This window comes from Malaclemys terrapin, chromosome 14 (genome assembly GCF_027887155.1).
Source record: "Malaclemys terrapin pileata isolate rMalTer1 chromosome 14, rMalTer1.hap1, whole genome shotgun sequence".
In the NCBI taxonomy this organism is placed as follows: domain Eukaryota; kingdom Metazoa; phylum Chordata; order Testudines; family Emydidae; genus Malaclemys; species Malaclemys terrapin.
The window spans coordinates 3,229,824-3,254,498 of record NC_071518.1 but is presented as its reverse complement, the minus strand read 5'-3'; the positions used below and the strand labels follow the sequence as shown (position 1 = coordinate 3,254,498).

The window sequence follows — 24,675 nt, the reverse complement described above, 5'->3', positions numbered from 1 at the left end:
ATGTCGCGGCGGGCCCTGCGGAGGCTGCGGGGGGAGCAGCGGGGCCAGGAGCCCCTGGAGCCGGGGGGGCTGCGGCTGGGCCCCGAGGGGGCGGGGGCGGAGCCGGGCCGCGGCAGGAGGGGGCCGGAGCGGGGCGGGGTCAGCAACCTGTACGAGCTGGTGAGGAGTCGGGCCGAAGTGCCGGGGGTCCAGCAGCGCCCCTCGCCCCGGGCGGGGAGCCGGGCCGGTGGGGGGCGGGTCTGGTGGAAGGGCCGGGCCGGGCCGGTGGAAGGGCCGGAGGGGGGCGGGTCTGGTGGAAGGGCCGGGCCGGTGGAAGGGCCGGAGGGGGGCGGGTCTGGTGGAAGGGCCGGGCCGGGCCGGTGGGGGGGCCGGAGGGGGCCGGGCCGGTGGAAGGGCCGGAGGGGGGCGGGTCTGGTGGAAGGGCCGGGCCGGTGGAAGGGCCGGTGGGGGGCGGGTCTGGTGGAAGGGCCGGGCCGGTGGAAGGGCCGGAGGGGGGCGGGTCTGGTGGAAGGGCCGGGCCGGGCCGGTGGAAGGGCCGGAGGGGGGCGGGTCTGGTGGAAGGGCCGGAGGGGGGCGGGTCTGGTGGAAGGGCCGGGCCGGGCCGGTGGAAGGGCCGGAGGGGGGCGGGTCTGGTGGAAGGGCCGGGCCGGTGGAAGGGCCGGAGGGGGGCGGGTCTGGTGGAAGGGCCGGGCCGGGCCGGTGGGGGGGCCGGAGGGGGCCGGGCCGGTGGAAGGGCCGGAGGGGGGCGGGTCTGGTGGAAGGGCCGGGCCGGTGGAAGGGCCGGAGGGGGGCGGGTCTGGTGGAAGGGCCGGGCCGGTGGAAGGGCCGGTGGGGGGCGGGTCTGGTGGAAGGGCCGGGCCGGTGGAAGGGCCGGAGGGGGGCGGGTCTGGTGGAAGGGCCGGGCCGGGCCGGTGGAAGGGCCGGAGGGGGGCGGGTCTGGTGGAAGGGCCGGGCCGGGCCGGTGGAAGGGCCGGAGGGGGCCGGGCCGGTGGAAGGGCCGGAGGGGGGCGGGTCTGGTGGAAGGGCCGGGCCGGGCCGGTGGAAGTGCTGGGGGTCCTAGCAGTGCCTCTTGCGAGGCGAGGAGCCGGGCCGGGTTGTAATGCCACAAGCTGCCGGGGTTAGCCCGGAGCTGCCCCGGTGTGGGGGAGGGGGCACCGGCGGGCCCAGCGTAGCGGGTGGGGGATGTAATGGAGGCCAGACCCCACTCCGTGGCTGTCTCCAGTTCTCGGGCTGCCCCAGCGGGGCTCCTCGGCCCTTTGCTGGCAGGGGATGGGCCGGGTGGAGGCAGTGAGCGAGTCAGGGGGTCAGGCTGCGAGAGCTTGTGCTGCTGGCCCTGCCGGCCCCTGGCCTGCCCCTGTTCACTCTGGACAAGTGAGCGGTGCCAGCATCCAGGTACCAGCCTGGAAGTGCAGCTGGGTGGCCAGTATCTTCCTAACCCCTCCCTCCCCACCCCCACCCAGTGGGCATACAGCTATCCAGGCTGAGCCTTGCTTCTCTCCTCATTCACATGGTGGTGTCACCTGGGAGCCCCAGTTCTGGTCCAGGTCCCCATTCTGCCAGGTGCTGTACAAATAGAGAACAAAACAGTGGCTCCTGGATGAGACAAGAGAACAGATGGACAGGCAGACAGGGAGTAAGGAAATAAGGAGACAACCTTGGTGAGCATGACAGGCTCTGATCTCAGCACACCAGCAGCCAAACTGCTGTCAAGTTTCTTGTAGGCTTCTGCTGAATGGCCAACTTTAGCTCCTGTCACGCTGGCAGGGTTTTTTTCTTTCTTTCTGCAGATGTGATTAAAATACAGATCCCTGCTCCTGGGGTGCAGCTTTGGGCTGGTGGGAGCCAAGGCAGTGCAGACTCAGCCAAGTATCCATCCTGCCATTCTCCCCAGATTCCTGAACCTTGTACCCCTGTCTGCACAGATAACCAATGAAGAATTGGAGGATGATCTAGGATCCAAAGAGGAGAGAGCAGAGTCCAGACTGAATGAGCAAGATGGCACAGGGAACAATGAAGAAGCTGAAACTGGCGAGCCAGAGAGTGATGGGCAGAGAGCTGGAGAAGACACTCAACAACAGGACCAGACAGTGACCAAACTGCAGGTACCTGGGAATGTTCAACAATATCCACACCCGCGTGAAGAGAGTTCTTACCCCTTCTTCATACTGGCACTGGTAGCTCTGTACCTTACTGGGTTAGTGCATCAGTCTGTGACCTCTGGGGACCAGAATTCAAACAAGTGAAAATGACTGGTTACAACTGAGATGCCATTTGTCCACCTCCCCAAAGCACTGCATACCTGGGCCTGACTGACGGTGTGAGGTCTAGGGTTGGGACGACAGGGCATTGCTGTGTTGGGAGTGAGGTGCCTGGGTAGAGCGGTCTGTTGGGAGGGCAGTGGAATACCTGGATCAGGATATGGTGATCAGCTGTGAAGAGAAAGTTACTGTAGCAGTTACCTGAGGGAAGTGGCTTGTGCCATTCTTACTAGTCTTATATTTTCATGAGCACTAAATTCATGCAAAATGTATGAAAGGGGAAAAAATCCCTAGTAGTTTGAAATAGAAATTATTGTCCTTTTCCCCTCCATTGGACACCTGAATTAGTTGTTGGGTTGCTTACAAGGACGGGTCTGTTGTCTTAACAAAGTACAGTGAAGCATTTGCTTTGAAGGTGCACGTGCGCAGAATTACATGACGATTTCAAACAGGTACAAGGGAATGCAGGTTAAATACTGGGTTTGCGGGGGCTTGACAGTAGTGCTTTGTTGTTGGGGTTTTTTATTTTTGGTCTTAGTTTAAAAACAGTGAGGGGGATTAACAGGTCAGGGTCGAAGATGGAAAACAGGCTCACTGTTGTATGCTGGGGGGGAAGCTCATAAGAGAAGGGGCAAGTTAGTTAAGTTAGTTCCAAATTGCAAAAACTACGTATCATCTCAGAGGTGGTGGTTGTGGAGCACTGCCTAAGCTGTGGATTCATCACCAGATGCAATATCTGTGTGGAGCCAGTAATCCTGGGAATGAGTTTTAGCTCTGTCTCCCCTGGGAAAAGAGTACGCCTGTCTGCCTTGTTGGATAAGACTAGGTAGCACCACGTGCCTAAGGAGTTGTACCTAGACAGAGTGGAGAGCCCGTATCACCTGTGATGTTTTCAGGCAGCTGTATGTTTCTGTGGTAATGAGTGATTTTTGGGATTCCCCGGTAAAAGGAAAGAATAAACAGAACAAACGTTAGTTACCACTGAGACTTGGGGGAGCAAAGGGAGATTAAAACAACTTCCTCCAATCCTGAAGAAACTAAAATGTTCCTTGTATTGCCAGTCCCAGACACTGGTGTGAGAATACTGCGGTTTGCATTTAACCCCTTAAGGCTGGCAATCGATGGTTGAAGCGCTCTGTGACCTCTTGCCCTCACCCTTCCCTAATCTTCTTCCTCGTTTCAAGTGTGACAGAAATGGCTCTTTCCTAGGCCAAGCCCATGGCAGCTTGTGTTCCTGTTGGAAATACCACCTCTACCTTCCTTGCTGCCTCCCTCCCATGCACTCACTGGTGCCTGTTGCATTTATCTCCATAGCCTGTATCAACTAACAAGCCACGGAAGAAAAAAAAGAAACGGAAGAACAAGAGAACTGCAGCTGGCGAGACTCCGGTATGTCTGCCTCAGATCTGGGATTTAGCCCCACCCCCTTTCTTCTCTCCAGACTCGGGAGACCCCCACCAGCGGTCACCCGCCTTTGTGAAGTGCTTTGAGATCCATGCACAGAAAGTGCTACCTAGTATGTTGCACTTATTTATTTGGAGGCTGTGATTCCTATTTCATAGCCTGCATTCATGTCCTCAGAGCTCAGCTGCAGGTTATTAAAGCTGGAACCTTCAAACCAGCATCTTTCATCTTAATGACTTTTGTGGTGTGGGGGGATCCTCTGGGATCTTGCTTTTTGTGCCCCTCCCTTTATTCTTTCCCATATCCTCCCAGGCCCTGCATAACAGCGACTCCTCCTGCTAGGCAGGGCTAGACGCTGGTCTCTCTAGCTGCCAGTGTTCCAGTCACTGGCAAGAGGGCTCACTTGAGAGCAGCATGGTGCGCTGTCCTCTCGCCTTGCCAGGCCTGGGCACTCATCCCCTGCATAGTGGCACATTACCATCACTGTATTGATGCCAGTTTGACTTCTAGTAGCAAAAGTGCCACCGAGAGCGGTGGCTGGTGCTGAGTATAGTGGCAGCAAGTGGGTTTTGAACTTGTCCTTGTCAAGTGTCCTGTCCATGCAGCGGTGAATGTGTGTGTGGCTGGGGTGGGGGAAGGGCACAGATTTTGAGTCTGACTAAACTATCTCCTCCTAAGGAAGTGTGTAGGCTTTGCTCTGAGCAGAATCAGGAGCCCTGTGCCATGTGTATCCAATCCATTGTGTAATTGACATCAAGGGACTGGCTGTGACCCGTGCAGTATGCGGTACTTCGGGGGGAGGACGGTGTTCGTGTCTGACACAGGCACTGAGGGCTGACTGTTGTTAGTGGTCAGTATTTATGTAGCACTGTAACTTGTCATGGTGCTTTCGAGTTTAAAAAACCCCTGTAGTTGCATCACCCAAGAACTTATCTAAACCAGTGGTCTCCAAACTTTTTTGATCACGCACCCCTATCAGTAAAAAATTGTTGATCACACACCCCCTGCCGCGCCAGCTCTACCATTATTGACAAAAAAAAAAAGCCTGCTCGGACGAATTAATAAAAAGCGCTTGTCCTGCCGCGCTCCCTCGAGGATCCTCTTGCACACCCCCTGGGGTGCGCGCACCCCACTTCGGAGACCACTGATCCAAATCAGACAAATATAGAACATGGAAATAAAATCACCAGGGAGGGGACAGCCAAGGGTTAAAAGTACAAACTCAGACTTGTAAACGGTAAGGCCAGAAGGGACCATTCTGATCATCCAGTCTGACCTGCACAGCACAGGCCAGAGAATCTACCCCAGTGACTCCTGCCCTGAACCCAATCGCTTGTGAGTGAGTTAGAGCACTTGTTTTATCACCGCAGCCAGTCTTGAGTCAAAGGCTAGTGATGTAGAAAATAACATGAGTCATCGTGTAATGGACGAACAGCAAGGCAAGTGGGAACAAGCAGCCAGCCCAGAATGGGGCTTCGTACAGAAAGGCAGGAGTGATCTGTTCTCGTGCGAGCTGGGGTGAGACCGATCCTTTAATGGTTGTGATGTCTTTGCATGGTGCCTTAAGGAAGACGATGACCTGGAAGACATTGACAGCATTCTGGAGAAAATGGAGGATTCCAGTGGGCTGTCGTATGAAACCAAGAGTGGTGTAATCGCAGACAGTCGGCCTCTGCTCTACGTAGAGCACAGGTAATGTGCATCGCTGCCTGTCTCTGAGGGAGCTTTCTTTGCTCATCGCTCTGAGGTCTTTGAGCCTGTAGGGAAGTCCTGTCCCAAGGGAACTTTGGGAGGCTTGCTGTAAAGTGCTCTCTCTGGCTTTGAGTTGGGACCATGCTGAAAAGGTGCTGCTGCATTGGTAACTGAGGGCAGCTCCTAATCTGACCACCTTTGCTTCAGTTGAAAGGCTGAGTTCTTGGTAATGCTTTTGGTGTTCTGAAGAGCTGCTGCAGCCTTGCAGGGTAAAGCACCAAAACCAAATTAAACTGGGCAGATAATTTATACCTTGCAGCTGCATCCAGACAGGTTATAATCTTTCCCATTCCAACAACACTCAGGCTACATCTACACACTGCAACTTACAGCGGCCAGCTGTGCCGCTAAAGCCTTGCTGCTGTAAGGCGCGCAGTGTAGCCACTCGTTGTTGGCAGGAGAGAGCTCTCCCACGACACATTAAAGCCATCCCCAGCGAGGGGCAGTAAGTGTCCACACCGGCGCTTTTAGCACTAAAGCTTTTGTCGGTCAGAGGGGTGTTTTTTTCACACCGCTGAGCAATAAAAGTTTTACTGATGAAAGTGCAGTGTAGACATAGCCTCAGTGCCAAGCACAGCATGGTCCATCCTCTGCAGGGGCCTGTGTGATACCTTCATGGCCTCACAGAGCTAATACCACCAGCAGTGAACTTGTCCACATGTGACCACCACCAAACTGGCTCACCCGCTGATCTCAACAGAAAGCCGAGGAACAAAATGGCCACAGATACTAGAGGGGTCCTGTCTCAACCTGGCCGTACCCCACTGTACAGTCGCCAGCGTGTTGTGGGTGGATCCAATCACTGGATCCCATGCGCTTCCAAGCCAGCTGGGTCAGTGGAATCTAGTCACTGTTTCTAGCCCTGGGACCATCAGACGTGCTCCCAGCTTCCGACCTCTTGTCTGACCCCTGTCTTCGGGACATGGGGTGCTACTACCCAGCCTCTCTAGAGCCTGAACCCAGTGTCTGAGACCTGCTGAGCCCCCCAATGACTGACACTCCTTCAGAGTTCCCCCGACCTGTGGGCGCCCTGGGCTTTGAGTTGAATCCCTTGGAGGACAGCATAGGTTACCCAGGGAATTTCGTAGCTGCAGTGACTTCACCCTTAGAACACTTGAGTTACAGATCTAGGAAAACAATGGAAGTCCTACAATGCCCCTCCACTGGTCTGAGCTCACCCTTGTGAGTCAGCTCCCTGCAGAGCAGAAGTACCCTGTGCTTAAATAGGGCCCCTCTGAACCATGTGCTCAGGCTGGGGAACTACAGACCCACCAGGTGCTGGCCCCTTGTGTAGAAATGGGGATGGGCCAGTCATGGACAGACGATCAAGTTGTTGGCCCCAGATTGTAGCCTGGATATTCGTCCGTCAGCCCGGTGTGTCACACCTTTCCTGGGCAGGGAGCTGGCTGGAATGCAGGACCGTGGGTTGGTTTTGGGTGCGTCCAGGGTGGTGCAGTCACTGTCCAGCATTTCCACACACACAACGTGATAGAATTTGTAATTTGACTCAGGCGTGCACTGCTGTGTCACATGTCTCTTCCAGGCAATGGGGTCGCTTGCCTATGCAGAATCTGCTGTGTGGATAGAGGACTTGTTCTCCAGGTCTGATAGATACCTGTTTCCATCAATTAATTCCAAAGTGTGTACACAATTTGGAAACTGGGGTCCTTTGTTTTTCTATTTAGGATCAAGCATAAGTATCCATAAAGCAGCCCGGAACAGAGGGTTCTTTGTTGATGCTTTATAGAGTCTAAATTAGTCTAAAGTTTAGACTAATTACACCAATTGCCCTCAAGAGGGCAGCAGTATTATTCCATGACTGAACATAGTCTTTGAAATGTGGCTACAATCCCTGTAGAATAACTGGTTGAATCTGAATCTTGAAACATCCTCACGTCGTTCCTAGCTTTGGGGTGTCAGATCCCTGATCTGGGCATCAGTGCAGGAGTTTGAAAACAGGTGACTTCAGTATTTGTCAAATGGGTGAACGCCGCTTCAGAAAAGCTTGCTCTGGGATTAATTCTTGGTGGTTTTCCTCACCTGTATCTTACATTTTCCAGAAACTTGAATCCAGAGACTGAGCTGAAGAGGTACTTTGGGGCTCGGGCTGTTCTTGGCGATCAGAGGTGAGACCAGAGTTGCAATATTAACTATATTTTCAAAGCATGGGTCAGTCTCTCTCCATGTCCACTGGTACCACAGACTGTACCTCCAACCCTTCTCCTAGACGGGCAGCCTAGAGAGAGTGCCCACAGGCATATTGTTTATACCCCCATTCCAGGGCTCCTCACTTACAAGTGACCCCGAGGATGGCAGAAATAATCATTTTTTTAAAAAGTGAAGCACTAGATGTTTGTGTGGAGGAAGGCAAGACTTCTTCCAGATTCACACCACGTCCTTGGTTTTGTTCCATGACTCTCCTCCCCCTATAAAAAGCAACAGAGAGTCCTGTGGCACCTTTAAGACTAACAGATGCATTGGAGCATAAGCATGTGACATGCATCCGATGAAGTGGGCATTCACCCATGAAAGCTTATGCTCCAATACATCTGTTAGTCTTAAAGGTGCCACAGGACTCTGTTGCTTTTTACAGATCCAGAGTAACACGGCTACCCCTCTGATACTTCTCCTCCCCCTGTTACTGTTACCTGCACTTCTAAAGCACTGTCACTGTTCTGTGTCATTATGGGGCCCTCACATTTTTCTTGTTATTCCTTTAATTTTTCTTGATCAGTTCTTGCCGCTGTAGACTCTCTGCAATTTTGTGGGGTGGGGTCTGAGTGGCCCAGTCCCTGCAGCTGGTCTCAGAGCCGCTCGTGTGCTGTAGACCCAGGAAAGCTGTCCAGTGCGTGTGCTGTACTTGTGCAGGTCTCGTTATTTATTTGCAATGTGTTGGGCACTGTCCCTGCAAATGAGAAGCTGATACCCCTACTTCAAAGAGCTTGCCCTCTGGTTGAGACATGTGCAGTACAGTAGGAGCACAAGTTCAAAGCGATGGTGGTGATAGCGGGAGAGGCCATCTCTGAGAGGCTCTGTGGAAGACAGATGCTCATTAAGAAGGAATTTGAAGGCGGAGCAGAGGTGACAAGTGCAAGGGAAGAGGGAGACATTTTCAAGTGTAGAGGATTGGCTGTGTTCCTGGAAAGGTAGACGGGGTTTCTTAGCTCCTCCTTATCACTGATCCTATAAACATCTTGTGAGTCCAGCCAGGAGTTTGAGACCCACTGCATGGGTCCTGGGGAGAAGGTTGGATTAGACCGACAGTCAGGGGACGGTTCTGTGAACTGGGAGTGGGGAAACTATTCCAGGGGCAGGAGAAAAATTGACAAAAAGTGGGAACTGGGGAAGGGAATCAATGGAGCAGAGAGGCTGACAGGCCAAAGCCTACGTGGAAGCTGGCGTGCAGCCATGCAGAGCCTCGAAGGGACACCTGAGAATGTTCAACTTGATAAAACTACGGCAAAAAACACCTGGGCAAGGGGGAGACTGTGGAGGGATTTGATTAATTTCCTAGTGCTGCAGTCAGATGAGATGTTGGATCTCTTTGTCCCAAATCCAAGCGCTAGAGAGCTATCATCTGCTTCCCATCCCCATGCTTAGCTTTAGTCCAATAAATAGAAGCTATGATGTAGTGTTTGGTTCCCGCAGGCCACGGCAGAGGCAGCGTCCGTACGTTCGCAGCACATGGCTGACTGCTCCCAAGAACGCCTGGCCACGCTACAGCAAAACAGGCGAGTTCTTCCCCGCCCTCGGGTGAGCTGTCGGTCTCTCTGCCAAGTCCATGGGAGCACAGAGTTCCAACCCTCGCTTTGGAACGTGCCTCCACTTCCCGGGTCCGCCCGCATGGCTGGTACTAGAGCCTGGTTAGTGTGCAGAGTGCAGCCTGTTGTATGAGCCGCCAAGGCCACGCTCCCCTCCGCTGCTAGAGCAAACAGCGCTGTGTGTCAGTGCTGGGGCTTGCCCCTCCTCCACTGCAAAGAGGCCTCCGAGGGCTCTCAAGTGTCTTCCCGTGGATGGCCATGCTGGCTGATCAGAGGCATGCCGGGGGGGCAGGCTGCTGGGGTTTTTGGAGGTGGTGGGGGGAAGAACTTGGAAGCATTTGCCTTAAGGGGTAAATCACCTCGCTGAGCTCTGAATGTGTAGCTAGCCTGAAAACAATTCTCTTGTGGCCCCAGTGATGTGAACGGGCTTTCTTCACCCCAGTGCTACCAGCTCTGCGCGGGCAGTGAGAAGAGCTCATTCTTGCTGGCTGGCAGAAGCTGCCTCTCTCTTCCTGAGGGAGTAATGGCTGTCCATGTGCACCCCTAGGCATTGCCATGAGGCTGCTGGAGACAAGAAGAGGAGTCCAGCACTTCACGTTTGAGCACCATCGAGAGTACCAGCAAGTGCAGTTCAGGTTCTTGGATGCAGTGGAGTCTCTGGACCCAAACAATATCGTGGTATGTCATAAAATGGGGATGCCCAGAGCGTAGCCGCCAGGCCAGGTGCAGCCGGTAGAACTCCAGTGCCACCTGCACCCTGTTACCGTAATTGTGGATGTGTGACGTGATGACTACAGGTCCCAGCCTTCATTTTATTGAGCTAAGCAGCTTGGCACTGTAGGCTGGGACACGTAGCCTCCTGTGTGCCAGCAGCTTGGCTCAAGATTGGGGTGGGCAAACCTTCTGGCCTGAGGGCCACATCTGGGTATGGAAATTGTATGGCGGGCCATGAATGCTCATGAAATTGGGAGTTGGGGTGTGGGAGGGGCTGAGGGCTCTGGCTGGGGGTGCGGGCTCTGGGGTGGGGCCAGAAATGAGGAGTTCAGGGTGTGGGAGGGGGCTCTGGGCTGGGGCAGGGGGTTGGGGTGCGGGGGGAGTGAGGGCTCTGGGGTGGGGCTGGGGATGAGGGGTTTGGGGTGTAGGATGTTGCTCCAGGCTGGGACTGAAGGGTTTGGAGGGTGGGAGGGGGATCAGGGCTGGAGAAGGGGCTTGGGAGGGGCTCAGGAGTGCAGACTCCAGGTGGCGCTTACCTCAAGCAGTTCCTGGAAGCAGCGGCATGTCCCCCCCTCCGGCTCCTATGCGGAGGCACGGCCAGGTGGCTCTGCACGCTGCCCCGTCTGCAGGCACCGCCCCTGCAGCTCCCATTGGCCGCAGTTCCTGGTGAATGGGAGCTGTGGGGGCGGTGCTTGGGGCGGGGGCAGCATGTGGAGTCCCCTGGCTGCCCCTACGCATAGGAGGAGCCGGAGGGGGAACATGCCGCTGCTTCCGGGAGCTTGAGGGCTGGATTAAATCGGCTGGCGGGTTGGATGTGGCCCGCAGGCTGTAGTTTGCCCACCCCTGCTCAAGATGGAGTATTTCTTGGTGAGTTGTGTAATCTCCCAGGACCACAGCTCTGCTGCTAGCTGATCCGGGTCATGCAGAGGAGGTGTGGGCCGGGGGCTCCTGGCAAGTTGCCAGCATGTCCCTGGGTAGAGTTGAGGCCCTGTGATTAAGACAGTGGATGGCTCTGCATGGAGGATTCATTCTAGATAGCCATTGAGAACAGACCTCCCGAATAAAGCTCTATTGTCTTCACTCTTCAGCTGGGAAAGTCAAAAATACTGTATAGTGGAAAGTGACCTTTAGGGGCAGGGTCTAAAATAACAGCTATTTTGTTTATAAACTAAATTGTATGGAAAAAAAAATGTGTAGCCTTCTCCTGGTATGTTAGCAGAACAGTCCCTGCATTGAAGTTTTATTGAGTGTGTCCAAGCTAATTAAAGTGGATAGCGCCATTTATAGCACACAGTAACGAGATTACAGTGGAATTGTTCTGGGCCTGCGTGCAGTATAATTGAAACATGTTTTCTCTGAAACCCCTGCCCTAAAGGAGCACAAACATATGCGTTTAAGAGACTTTTTTTGAAGGGGCCATTGTCTAATAAATAAGATTCCTTCTGATTCCCTAATGGATCCTCGTTTTCATCCCCTTTCCCTTTCCCATCCTCTGATCATAATTGCTGTTCTCCTGAGCTTAACAACTCTGCTTATTAACCAGCCCCCAGGATCACTGGTAAATGGTGCAAGAAGTCTGAGCTTCTTGCTCTCAAGTTGAGCACGCCAAGGGTGGAAGTGCCTTGCACCATTTACCAGTGATCAAATCTGGGTCTCCCATGTAGCAGTGCAGAGCCGTGTTGGCCTGCCATGTAACATGTTCTAGGCCTCTACCCCCCAATTGGTCAGTGCCGTTTTAGAGTCTGGACAGTAGGTATCTTTCCTACCGCTTTCTTCTCTTCCATCTTTTCAGCTGACTCAAGGTGAAATTTAACAGGACTGGGGTGGTTCATAATGCCAAAATATCTGTTTACCTGTGACATTTGTGATGCCTGCAGAGTCTTAGGAACCACATCTAACCTGATCCCATAGAAAAAACATTTGTGTAGGTCCTATTAATAGTGAAACTTTTCAGTTCTCAGCAGTGGAGTAACTCGGTTTCATGGGAGAACCCTTTAAATATTTAGTGATCGGAGCAATTTCTCCCATTGGATTGACACTGGGCACTCTGTTACTATGGAAACTATGGACCATGTGAGTACCTGGAACACTGAGAGGTCAAAAGAAGGAGTGTGTAAGGGGCGTCTAGGCGAATGCTGCAGCCGTTATGTGCCCAACAATAATTCATGCAGCCTTGACCATTCACATCCGACCGAGGTGGGAACACTGGGCAGAACACTAGGCTTTTTCCCCCTTTGTGAAAAGCAGAGATGGACACGGGTTTTATGTGCTGTCTGAAGGGGCTACTCCAACCCTACTTTGTAGTATCAGTACTGAGCGCCATGTGAGGGCCTGGGATCGGATCCCATTACCTTCAAACCTGGAGGCGGGCGTGCGACCAGCTGAGCCTCACTGACACCTCCATAAGATACATTTTCTGGTTCTCAAGTCACTGCACAGTGTTTGCCATCCTGCCGCCCTCGCAGTGTATGACTCCCAAGGTCCAATGCACATAGAAGCAGCGTGTTGTGTAAACCCTTAATCCAACCCAGCCCACTTCTCCTGTCTGCCTGTAGCTTTTGCTCCAAATGAACCCGTACCATGTGGACTCGCTGCTGCAGCTCAGTGAGGTGTGTCGAATGCAGGAGGATCAGGAGATGGCCCGAGATCTTGTAGGTGAGAACTGGGCGTGAGGAACAAGTGTGCCAGTGGGCAGGTGGTGTGGGTCTGCACTGCCGAGTGCCTTGGCAGTCCTCATGGTTAGCGCCGCAGCAGCTGAGAGAGAGGGGCTCTACATTTCCTTATGATGTCTGTGCTTTGGTTACTTATGCCAAGGTAGGCAAGACTGTGGCTCTCCAGTTTTTCTCTCTGGGGTTGTGACTGCCAGTCTCTCCGTGTCTCCTAGCTCATACAGCTCTTTCCAAAGAGTAGGTGAGCACCACGAGTACTCAGCCATGCACCATCCAGCTAGTTCCCCACGTTCACTGGGCATCTTGCCCTATCCCAGTGTGACAGAGGACAACTGCTCCTCCCCTGCTGCTAGAAGTTGTATAGGAAGAACACAGTGTAGGAAATAGCATTTGAGCTCTGCAGTGTAATTACCATTTCTCATTAGAAGCTGACTCTTCAACTCCCCATAGGGCTTGTCTACAAGACTAGTTTGTCTGCGGCAAGCCGGGATGTGAACCTACAGCACACCAGCCTGTCACTCAGTCACATCCCAGGTGGTTGCAGTTTGGTGGGTGCTGGTCAGTGGGAGGAGCAGGGTTTGGCCAGTTGTGAGACCTTTGAGGATGGCAGAGGGCAAAGGGGGACTCTTGGAGGACCAGCCCCTCCAGAAAGCTCTGAGGAGGCTGGATTGTGATTTTCACAGGATGGGAAATGTAGCTGTTGAAAGGTCAGAGGGTCCAGCAAAGCCCCTGGATTCTGGCTTGAAGCTAGTGGACCTGTATGGGTTGAGCCCTGGGAAGCACGTTTCTGGAGTGTAACGGTGCCAGTTCTAAGCCCTTCGTTAGGAATGCAGGGGTCAGTGTACCGAGACCCTGCCGTGGGATTCAGGGTCACTGCTGAGTCATGCTGGTAGGCAGGTCCAGCAAGGACAGAGGAGCTCTTAGACAGGAAGCTCTGGGAGGCAGCTTATACTGAGTTCTCTGCGCTCGTGTCCTGTTACCAATAAAACCGAACCTCAGAAAGGGGCAATAACTCAAGGTCCATGTGTGCCGCTGAGAGCAGGCCGGGGACTCCGCCTGGTCCAGGGATGCTTGAGTCTCAGCCTCGTGGAAAAGAGTGCTGGGTGTGATCCGCAGAGCCAGACACGTGCAGATAACGACGGAATCGCTGGCGAGCCGGGGCAGTGCCAGGAAGCCAGCACTGGGGTGCTGCTGATTGGAAGGTATCGGATGGAGGCGATGCCAGGCCCCACAGGCTAGAACAGAATCTGCGGGTTTGAATCCCAAGATAGCTGTGCAGCTGGTTCATTCTTGAGCCCTGAGCCCAGGCTGCCTCCTGATGAATTTTTGTTCAAAATCCTATTGCCCAAAACATAGAACTGGGGAAAGGTGGCTTGTCCCCAGTCCTCTGTACAGCGCAGATCCAGCCGGGAGGGCGTGTTCCGCTTGAGTAACTGGGCTCCCTCCGCCTTTGGGTCTCTGCTGAGACTGCCAGACTAGTCGTTGGTGTGGCCGTGGCCCTTGCTAGGAAACGCAGACAGCATGGTCCGTGGGCTGTAGGCCCCGAGCAGCCATTTGTCAGTGGTGTCCGGGGGGCTGGATTTGACTGTCAGATTGGGAAGTGGGGGTGAGGTGTGGCCGTGCCCCTGATAATGCTTGTGTTGTGTGCAGAGCGAGCGCTGTACAGTCTGGAGTGTGCGTTTCACCCTGTGTTCAGTCTCACCAGTGGAACCTGCAGGCTTGATTACCGGAGACCTGAGAACAGGTGGGGACCTCCCGCTTCTGTGCATGGTGTTGGGATGGGGAAATGAGATTCAGCCTAGAGGTGGTTCTGAGTGAGCTGTTCACCCTCATTCCATGTCCAGCTAATCCGAGCCCCAGCTTCTGCACCTGGGCAGGGAATCCGTCAGGAAACAGCAGACGGGTGCAGAAGCTGCTTGCCCCTCAGTACCTTGAATTTGCTTGTGCTGCCAGTTCCAACTTGATGTCAAACTTCCTTTGGTCACAATTCAGGTGCTTCTCCAACTCTGACATTAGCACCCACCCACCCCTGCAGTTCGCCCCCAGCTGTAACTTGAAAGCCAGGAGGAGCTAGTGGCAGCGGCTGGGGCTGAGATGCATGTCTGTAAGCCTGTGCAGTCAAATCCCTGACTCCCGCTCCTGTCTTCCAGATCCCCGGCCCAGTTCTGTAACAGCCACACGCTAAAGTACCTTCCTGGGAAGGACAGCCTGAGTTAGGATCCCCCAGCTCATCCCGTTCAGTACAAACCAGGAACTCGAGACGGAGACATGGACCAGTTCCTGGAAAGAGGAGTCAGGACCTGGCTGTCCACATTCCTGCGCTAGAACCAGATACTTAGATCTGCCCTTGGCATCCCGGGCAGCCGGGTTCAGGCCCCGTGTTTCCCCATTTCAGAAGTAGCAGGGTGATATGGTTCTTTTCTGCCCGTGTATTTTTCAATGTGTTTCTGCTTTGGCCTTTGCAGAGCTTTCTACCTGTCTCTCTTCAAACACATGATCTTCCTGGAGAAGAGAGGCTGTCCCCGTACAGCCCTGGAGTTCTGCAAACTTATCCTGAGGTAAAGAGCGGTGCTGGGTCCTTCTAGTTTGGGTTCCCTTGAGGGAGAGTGTGCAGAATCCATACGGCATCCTCATTGGGCTGGAGCTGAGATTTCTGGTTGCCATAGAGTGCAGGTTCTGAACACTGCATGGGCCTTGTCTGCACCAGGCTTGGCAAAATTTCCCACCATTGCAAGTCCATCAATGCCCAAAGACCCTGGTGTAGACAGAGCCTGAGCGGTTCCATTGGGGCAGGTATTGGGCAGACAGGAATCTCTCCTGCCTCACTGCTCTGCTGCTGCTTTTGACAAGATGGAGGGATGCTGGGTAGTCCAGGCATGGCCAAGGAGTTCAGTGCAGGCCGTGGCTGATGTTCCGCCCGGTGGTCTGGCTGATCAGATCAAGGTGGAGCTTTGCACACCGGGACCTGTTGTCCCAATGGGCTACACGTGAGTGGCTACCAGTCTGCTCTGACTGAGTGCTCGGCCTCCTGGCCGTTAGCAGTGGGATTCCAGGGAAGGTGCACGTCACCCCCATGCAGTGCTCTGGGCGTCGCGAGGTCCAGTGTTGGGTCTGACTCTGCCGGCTGCCCGGGCTGTCTCTGGACTCTGGGACAATTGGCACACTTGGCTATTCCATAGCTTCTGAGGCCAGAAGGGACCTTTGTGATTGTCTAGGCTGACCTGCATAACGGGGCATAGAATTTCCCTGAATTACTTCCTGCTTCAGGTGCAATAGCTGGAGTTGAACTAGTTCAGTGTTTCTCAATCTTTTTGATACCAGGGACCGGCTTGCTGCCTTCCTAAACTGTCAGGGAGATCTCAGGACTGGGCCTGGTCCACAGACCGGTCGTTAAGAAACACAGAGCTAGAGCAGAGCAGTTTACACCTCACCTTTAGCACTGACAGGAAAATTGTGCTCTGTACCTGTACTTTCACTGCAGGCAGCTTGGACTCCCTTTTGGGCAGGATCCCTCTGTCCCCCTCTAGGCCCATAGACTTATTCTGTATTTGCCTGGCCCTGTGCTTTCCAGCCCTGGCTAGACGCTGCCTTGTCTGAGTGGCCTTATCGTCCTGCCATGTGGCAGTGATGGTCCTTCCCTCATCGGCGCCATCCCACGAACCGTGACCAGTTTGGGGGGGTAGCGGGTTGAGTCTTAACCCAGCAGTCCGGTCGGATTTCGAGCGAGTAACTCTACTGTGAGTTTTTGTAATGCTGCTCTTCTGGTTCGTCCCTTCCCCCTCTCCTAGCCTTGATCCGGAGAATGACCCGCTGTGTGTGCTGCTGCTAATTGATTTGCTGTCGCTCCGAGCTAGAGAATACTCCTTCCTGACACGCATGTTCCAAGAGTGGGAGGTGAGTTGGCAGCAGGTTCCCCTGGTGGGAGGCAAGTGGGAACTGGACAAGAGCAGATTCCTGGGGCTCCACACCCTTCAGTGACCTGTGTCTGTGAGCACTGGGCTGAGAAGGAAGGGCAGCTGCACCATGGGGGGCGAGGGCCAGGCCGCTTGTACCAGAACTGCAGACACCAACTGGAATGGACCATAAGATACCAGGCTTGGCTCTCCTGAACCGGGGGTTCTGAGTGCTGTATAAGCAATTGTGTGAGTTTGGTATCACTTTGTCCATTGTACAGGTGTGCACACTGAGGCACAGAATGGGAAGTAATTCTCCAGAAGTTACGCAGTGAGAAGTGGCACCCACAGGAGTGTAGCCTAGCGGTCTTGAGACTAGCACCAATGTTATCATTGCTTGGGAAATCTCTCTTTCGTCTTCAGGGTCACCGGAACTTGTCCCAGCTCCCAAACTTTGCCTTCTCGGTTCCGCTGGCGTATTTCCTTCTGAGCCAGCAGGAAGCGCTCTCGGAAGTGGAACTAAGCCAGGCACGGGAGAGAGCTGCCCACCTTCTCCAGCACGCGCTGATCATGTTCCCAAGCGGTAAGTGTGGTGGCAAACAGCCCCAGAATGTTTGGTTTAGGATTTATCCACAAAAACAATGGCCAAATTCTCGGGGACTGAAGGCAGACTTCGTATTCCTATAATGGAGCAGATGGCACTGCCCCTTCTCAGGACGGAGATGTGGCTCTCAGACACTAGGTCTCAAGATGCAGGCTGTAGAACTTTATGGGCAATATTTGGCACCCTCAGCCTTCAATACGTTCGAACGGGGTCAGTAAGTGTCCATGTCTTCTCCCTACCTCTATGCTATTCCTCTCCTAGCGCTTGGTGCCTCTCCCCCCTGTATAAACATACACGTCACATGCGCACAAGTTGGGCCCAGACCCTGAGTCATCACAGGAAGATGCTTTGATCCGAGCAGAGTCGATTGAGCAGATTTACTGTCTGCTCTTTATCTCCGCTCTCCCTCTGAGGCCCCATTACGCTTTAGATGCTCTGTTTGTGGCTCCTATCGCTGTCACTTTCATCCTGCTGCTGCTTCTGTTCCAGAGCCAAGCCATGGAGCGCCGCTGGGCCAGGAGGGGCCGTAGCTTAGATCTGCTCTCCCTGAACAAAGGGGTCCAGTTTGTGTTGACTCTTGCTATAACCCATCCTTTCTGCTGCTGGTCATGAGAGTGAAAATAAAACCTGTATTCAGGTTCGAAGGCTAGCAGTGTTCATTTCACGACATCGTACCTTGTTCCATTTGGCATTTTAGTAAACGCTTATGCAAAGCTCTGGACGGTGATTTAAAAAAACAAAAAACTTGAAACGTTTTATGTAGCAGATGTAGCATGCTATGTGAACAAGGTCCTACTTCTGCTGTCCGTTAAATATAATAAAATGTGCAATAAAATCTTCGGCCATAAAGTTGGAAATCGTCCTCTTCCTATGTGTCTGGTGCTTGAGGCCTTGTCTACTTACAGGGGGGATGGACTCATGGCGATCGATGCATCAGCGGTCTATTTAGCAGGTCTAGTGAAGACCCACTTAAGTCAACTGCAGATCGTTCGTGGTAAGCAGATCTGAGCTACGTTGCTTGAGTTACGTTACTAATGTAACTCAGATTGCGCCGCTTTGATCGGCTTTTCCCTGTAGTGTAGACGTGGCCTGATTCTAGGAAAGCACCTGCTCTCCCCAGCTGGTCTTTGTCCCCGTTCTAGGAGCTCTTTGCAGCCACTGGCACTGGTGATCTGGAGCTCTGGCAGTCCCTGTCTGTGCTGAAGGTGTCACTGATTTTCTCTTGCAGTTCTCATGCCGTTGCTGGATCACTGTAGCGTGCAGCCAGACTCCAGGGTCGCTTCACATGCTTTTTTTGGACTCCAAGCTCAGATAAGGTAAGAGCTGCCCAAGCTTTTCAACAGAAGGAATCAAAGCTTCGCCTTGCAGCACTGGCGGGTTTCTCGGCTCGTTCTGCCGTCTGCATTTCCAGGAACTGAGGAGAGGAGAATTGTTTGTCTCAGCAAGGAGGGGGAGGGGGAGAGAGGGCTGTTTGCTCATGGGAGGCACTTGGGTAGCAGGCTGATGGGGACCCATAGGAGAACCCAGATAGATAATGCCCAGTAGAAACCCCCAGCTTAATATAGGTAGGCGATAGGTTCATCTTGGGCCTTGCAAGTGTCCATCCCTGCTGCAGCAGATGCTAGTGTGTGCATGCGACCTGGGCAGGCTGTCTGGCTCGGGGGGGTTCTGTGCCCTGTGATCATCTGACTGCCTGGATCTCAGGGAAAGGCGGGGCACTTTCTCACCCTCTCCCTGTCCGGGCTGTTTTGGGAACAGCACTCAGTCCTTCGAGACACAATAAGCTGGTGGAGGCTGGAGCAAATAGCAAACACAGGAGATTGCAGCTCGTTGTTCAGCGTGAGAATCTGAGACAGGCCTCGGTGTGGGCTGGGGTGAGCAGTGCCTGCTGTGTTATAACACTCTATGTCCCACAGCCAGCCTCCTGCCTTGAACCAGCTGGTCTCCCTGTACGTAGGAAGGACCCACTCCCTGTGGAAGGACCCTGCCATCATGGCCTGGCTGGAAACCAATGTCCATGAAGTGTTACGGAGGGTTGACACGAGTGAGCCAGTGGTGGAGGAATTTGCGCAGAAGTGAGTACAGTTGGCTGATGCCTACTGCTCTTCCGTACCAGATAACCTAGAACCTTCGACATTCGAGGTGATGGCACTGAGACTCTCTGATGAGGGGGGATCTAAAGCTAGATAAAAGAGCCTTGTTGGTCTTGGACCCTATCCCAGGCATTCCCCATCCAGGCCCAGAATGCTGCGTGCACTGCACAATCAGTCTGGATCTAACCATGCCAGGGATAAGGTGCTGGAGGTGCTGTCCCTGGGAACTTGCCTCTGAGCTGTGGAGGAGTTCTGTGCCAAACTGCCGATAGCCAAGGAGGCTGCCGTTCTGGGTTCAGGCATGTCCTCCTCCACCTCTTGGCCTCCCACAGTAGTTCTCTTCCCCTTTCACTGACCCCCCCCACCCATGCCTTGGTCTCCTGGCTTCTCTCTCCCTCGCAGTTGCGGTTCCCGCTTGCCTGCAGCAGTTTCAGGCTAGATTGTGCCTCGTTTGCAGAATGAGTGGGACTTACCTTGTCCCTCGTCTGTCTCGACAGCGAGACTGAGCTCCTGGCGTCGACGAGCCCAGTGCTGTCATGCTACTCTTGTACCGTGTATGCAGTGAGCTGCCCAGTGTCATTACAAGTTACAGCCTGCACGCCACAGAATGGCTCATTTCTCTGTCCCGTCGGGGTTCCCTGGGCTGCTTCCCAGCCACCACATACCACTACGGGTTAAAGCACCCTTTACCAAAGAGGAAATCCCCTCATTAGAGGTAGCATGTGTTGCAGAGGTATAAACCCTTTGAGCTGTACAGATGTGTCTGGACCCCCAGTGTCCCAGCATTGGCCTGTAGGCAGCTGTGTGTCATCGCGCTGGAAGCGCACTGCTCCAGAGCGGATGGCTGTACATCTGCAACAAAGGCTGCATTGCACTGGTGGTATTAAACATGCTTATTACAGTGGTGCCTCTGGCCAACTAAGAAAGGGGCCCCGTTGTCCGAGATGCTGGACAAACACGAGCAGTCAGTCCCTGCCCTGAAGAGTCTGCAACCTACAAACCCCAGACAGACCAGGGAGCAGGAAGGGGTATGTGCAGGCGGAGTGAGCAGTCGATGGCCTCTAGGATCTCTGATATTTGTGGGGTTAATTAGAGGGGTCAACTGAAGGGAAAGAGAAGTGAAGGCAGAGGGGAATACCGCCTGGGTCCTAGTGCCCTTCAGGGGTGGCAGGAGAGGGGCCGTCTCCCCTGCCGTTCTGGGTCTGGGGCAGGGATGGCCCCATTTTATGCTCTTGGCCCAGTTGCTTCTGCAGCTGCTTCCACTGGTGGGAGAAGCTTTGGGGCCAGGAAGGTGAAGTCTTAGTGAGATGGGGCCAGCGTGGAGGTGAGCTGCGAGACCGGGTTCTCAAACTTCATTGCACCATGACAACAAAAATTACTACACAACCCCAGGAGGGGGAACCGAAGCCTGAGCCCACCCAAGCCCGAGTGCCCCGTGGGGGACCAAAGCCCAAGCCCCATCGCTCTGGACAGGGTGGCCAAAGCCCCAGACCGGGGGCCTGTAACCTGAGCCCCACTGCCCAGGGCTGAAGTCCTCGGGTTTTGGCCCCTGGCCTCAGCAAGTCTAAGCCAGCCCTGGCAATGCCATTAAAATGGGGTCCCAACCCATAGTTTAAGAATCGCTATATCTGTGGCCCAGTAGAAGGTCCCGTTCTTTGCTTTCCTCGCTCTGACTCTGGCCTGGCTGTCAGCAGGGCCTTGCAATGCACCTGAGAAGCAGGCGGATTTCCTGCTAGCAAAGTCTGCTGTGTAGGCTGCTCCCTCCGTGGCAGAGAGTGACCAGGCCAGCTGGGGGGAGCGCTGACCTTGTCACACTGCTGAGGGCAGCAGCGCTTCTCAGCAGCGTTCCTTTGAGGCCTCTTGGCTCCCTTGGCGTGGTGGGCCCGCTGGAGAGCACCACCCGGGCGGTATGGCTGCTCTCACCGGCACACGGGCAGCCACTGACTGCCAGGCGAGGGAGGGGCTGATTGGCACGGCACATCCCATAGGAGACTGGGATGAAGCTGCGGCTGCCACCAGGGAATGCAAACCTTGTCAGTGCCGTACTGCATCGTGGTGTGCGTCAGTGACACCGTTCCCTGTCCGCCCTTAGGCGCAAGGTGCGGTACCAGAGCGCCCCCAGAAACATCTCTCGCCATGTGATTCTCTCGGAGCTGAAAGAAGCCACGGCAGCACTGCCCCTGGTAAGTAAAAATGGGGCATTGTGTCCGGTGTCGCGCGTGCTTCACGGCCCCCCCGGCCATGTCAGACCAAGCCCAGTGGGGCTCTTGGATGGAGACTGACGTAGCACCTCCCCCTTTGGTCTCCTGTACGTCTCTGCTTCACTGCCTTTGGGGCCCTCACAGAGAACCCCTCCTCTGGTAGCTGGGCGTTCTGGGGCCAGGCAGAGTGCTGCAGCAGGCAAGGGGGAAAGCCCAGCCAAAAATAGGTCCCAGGCTTAATAGTGTCACAAACGACTAGCAGCGGAAACGCCTCGGCCCGTTGTACCAAGGCATTGTGGTGTGTGTTCCCTCAGAGTGCCTCGTCCCAGGGCTGGGAATAGGGTGTGCAAAGGTGGCTGCGAGTGTTTGGTCGTCTGGGTATTTCTTTAATCTGTTACTAAGGTACCATCCAGGATACAGCAGCACGTGGTGTCCTGGGACACTAACCAGACTTGTCCTGCTATGCCTAGGGACAACTGGGGCCATGACAAGGCTGCTGTGATTGTCTCAATGCTACATGGGGCTATGTGCCAGCGGGGACTTACTGTCCTAGGTCAGTTGTGTGCCTTCTCTGCCCCTGCCGTGGGACACTGTTGCTCCATTAGACAGCAGGCATGAGAAGTTAGCAGTGTTCTGACATGGGGTCTGATTTTTGTCCCTCTTTTTGAAGGAAGTGACATCCCAGCCCGTAATAGGGTTTGACCCCCTACCTCCCTTGGACTCCATCACTTCCTATACAAGACCAGAAAGGTACTTCTCCACTTTGGATTCATAGCTTTGCTGTCATAGCTTAGCTGTTTGCTTTCACAAGTGCCCAGCCACGCAGCGGGATGGACGCTAATGAAACATTCTCAGGGCTTGATGTTAAATCTTCCTCCATCTGAGAACTGTTGAACCATTTGACTTACAGCGCTCAATGAGGTGTATGAACCGTACAGACAGGGGTTGTGTCTTGCCACTTTTGTGGGGTGGTAGCTGACTGTGGGTCACTATCTGAGACAGTCTGCAGAGGCCACTGCTTCAAAATGTCACTTTGCATCAACCTCTCTGAATGTGGCAGGGCTCCACTCTGGGTGGGGTTTGGGATTGACGCCATGACGGCTGGCTGTTTTGTATCCTGCACGTTGCAAAGGTGTGCAGAAATCTGACCACAGCCTGCATCCCTATGGAAATGCTCCTGCCTCGAGTAGAGACTCGTTAAACTGGGGGTGACAGAATCCAAACAAAGATGAATCTCAGCATCTTGCTTCGGGTAACCCTACCCCAACCTGGCGCTGGGCTTACGCAAAGCTGTGCATTGCTAAAGAACAAAGTGAGATTGTACAGGAGCTGGGGGTCTTCATGCAAGGCTGGGATGAGCGTGGGAGAGTCAAATACAAATGTCCTTTGTTTCACTGAATGGGATTGTTTGGGTTTTTCTTTTCCAGGACGACTCATCCATCCAATGAAAGCACTTTATCTCTCTTCTTTCGATCATTGTTGCCAAATTTTACCTTACAGGTATGTTAAATGAATCTATAACTGCTGCACACATGTACTAGCATGTGCATGGAATTCCACACCGAACCTTCCTACCCAGTGTTGTGTTGCGCATGCAAGCAAGCGCCGTAAGCTGGAGGTTGCATGTGTAACTACCACAGTTAAACACACACTTTCAGAATGTAGTTCAGCCGGGGTTCTCAGATACAAACACGGAGAGGATTTTGACCTGGGAAAGGACTTGTCTTCCTCAGTTGCAAAAAGCCTTTTCATCCCATGTATCCTGGAACAGCTACATTTAATGGCTTGTGTTAGTCAGTTAAATCTGAAGGCAGCAGTTCGGGTTCTCGCCCTTTGTAGGGTTTGTTTGCATACCGAACGTGTGTGGGAATCTTCCTTTCCTTCCCGTCCGAGCGTTCTCATCCCTGTGGCTGGTGAAGAGAGCGTGCCGAAGAGAATCCTTTCAAGGCAGGCTGCTTCCATTCCCCAGGAAAGCTGGGTGCCACAGCAGCAGGCATGTTAGCAGCATAACTACCATCTCATCCGAGAAACAAGGAGGCCGAGTCTCTGTTCGTGTTGAAATTTCAACTGCCAGCGGCACTAATTCTATAGACTTACTTGGGTTTTTGAAGTGAAATCCAGAACTGTTCAGCGTATAGATCTTACGGCTTTGCTGGCGGAGCGTGTGAATAGCTGTAACTAGCTTCTTCCGCATGGATGCTGCATCCAGATTTCAGTACTGAGCTTACGACAAAACGTAACTGCACGCTCGCGCCTGTGCTTTCAGATGCTTTTTATATTAAAAACTAGCAGAGACCAGGCTCGGTGGGAACTATTCATAGGCCGGGCTGGGTGTTTGAGTTCCACCATATCAATTAGTCCCCTGCAGTTGGAGGTAGACAACAGCTCCCTTTCTGAAGCTGAACTGTCCTTTTTTTAACCACCGTGTAATTAAACCAGCGGAAGGAATTTTGCACCAAGTTTTGGAATGTTTGGAGTGTGAAAGTGAGTTCATAATAACCAGTTTTGCTCCCTTAACTATAGCAGTTGCTGTAATATCTTGTATCCGAGGGGTAGCCGTGTTAGTCTGGATCTGTAAAAAGCAACAGTGGCACCTTATAGACTAACAGATGTATTGGTGCATAAGCTTTTGTGGGTGAATGCCCACTTCGTCAGACGCATGTAATACCTTGTGACTTTATAGCGCTTCCTCAGTGCTTCGTAACCATTATACAGCAAAGCTTACAACATTTGTCCTCCCTCTTGCTGAGATGGGGGAAACTGAGGCACGGAGAGGGGAAATGACTTGTCATTCAGAAATAGAGGTCACATCTCCTGATTCACAGGCCTGTGCTTTGACCATGCTTGCTTTCCCTGAGTGGTGTAAACTTCTGACACTCTCCAAAGCTGCTCAGGGGTCAAGTGCACATCTGAGACGATTGACTCCTAGTGCAAGTCATTCACTGATCTTCTACCCCAGGGCAGCCTGAAATCTGAATGCCCTGATTCTTGTGGGTTTAAAGGCCAATCCATTTTGAGCAGTTCAGCGCTGGGGGCTCTCAATCCCCCTGTTCTCACTACGTGCCTTGCGCTGTGTTGCAGGGGGAGATCAGACAAGATGGAGATGAAGAGGCTGGAGCTGGACAGGATCTAAACCAGGGTGTGAATAGGCTAATGGCAGCCATGCGGGACATGCTGGCGAATATCCAGTTCCAGGAGCCTCCGCGAGACGAAAACCCCGACGGAGACGCGGACTGGGACTGAAACCAGACCAAGCCCTGTCCCCACACCGCGCTATGTAATTATGTTCCTGATTGGTGGGGCACTGTAATAAAGAGTCACGCAGA

At 53.7% G+C, this 24,675-nt stretch overlaps 1 protein-coding gene across 2 annotated transcripts; it reads left to right on the top strand.

Annotated features, from left to right (window-relative positions):
• On the top strand, nucleotides 1-24,675 carry TCF25 (transcription factor 25). 2 transcript variants are annotated; one of them, XM_054048748.1, is made up of 18 exons: nucleotides 1-159; nucleotides 1,923-2,102; nucleotides 3,573-3,647; nucleotides 5,230-5,354; nucleotides 7,475-7,540; nucleotides 9,063-9,145; nucleotides 9,723-9,853; nucleotides 12,445-12,544; nucleotides 14,209-14,302; nucleotides 15,024-15,116; nucleotides 16,347-16,452; nucleotides 16,875-17,034; nucleotides 18,284-18,371; nucleotides 18,972-19,130; nucleotides 21,241-21,331; nucleotides 22,020-22,099; nucleotides 22,777-22,849; nucleotides 24,431-24,675. In XM_054048748.1, the coding sequence occupies exons 1-18, from the start codon at nucleotides 1-3 to the stop codon at nucleotides 24,590-24,592; spliced, it is 2,025 nt and encodes a 674-aa protein (XP_053904723.1). In that variant the 3' UTR covers nucleotides 24,593-24,675. The 2 variants fall into 2 exon arrangements, with proteins under 2 accessions (XP_053904723.1, XP_053904724.1); XM_054048749.1 differs by lacking the exon at nucleotides 1-159 and adding an exon at nucleotides 1,255-1,392.

What these genes read in the sequence shown, in the direction of transcription:
- TCF25 (XM_054048748.1), top strand. Translation starts at nt 1, where the DNA reads ATGTCGCGGCGGGCCCTGCGGAGGCTGCGGGGGGAGCAGCGGGGCCAG. An exon ending in CTGCTCTACGTAGAGCACAG is followed by an intron (nt 5,355 to 7,474) that starts GTAATGTGCATC and finishes TACATTTTCCAG; the next exon opens with AAACTTGAATCCAGAGACTG. An exon ending in TCCTATACAAGACCAGAAAG is followed by an intron (nt 22,100 to 22,776) that starts GTACTTCTCCAC and finishes TTTCTTTTCCAG; the next exon opens with GACGACTCATCCATCCAATG.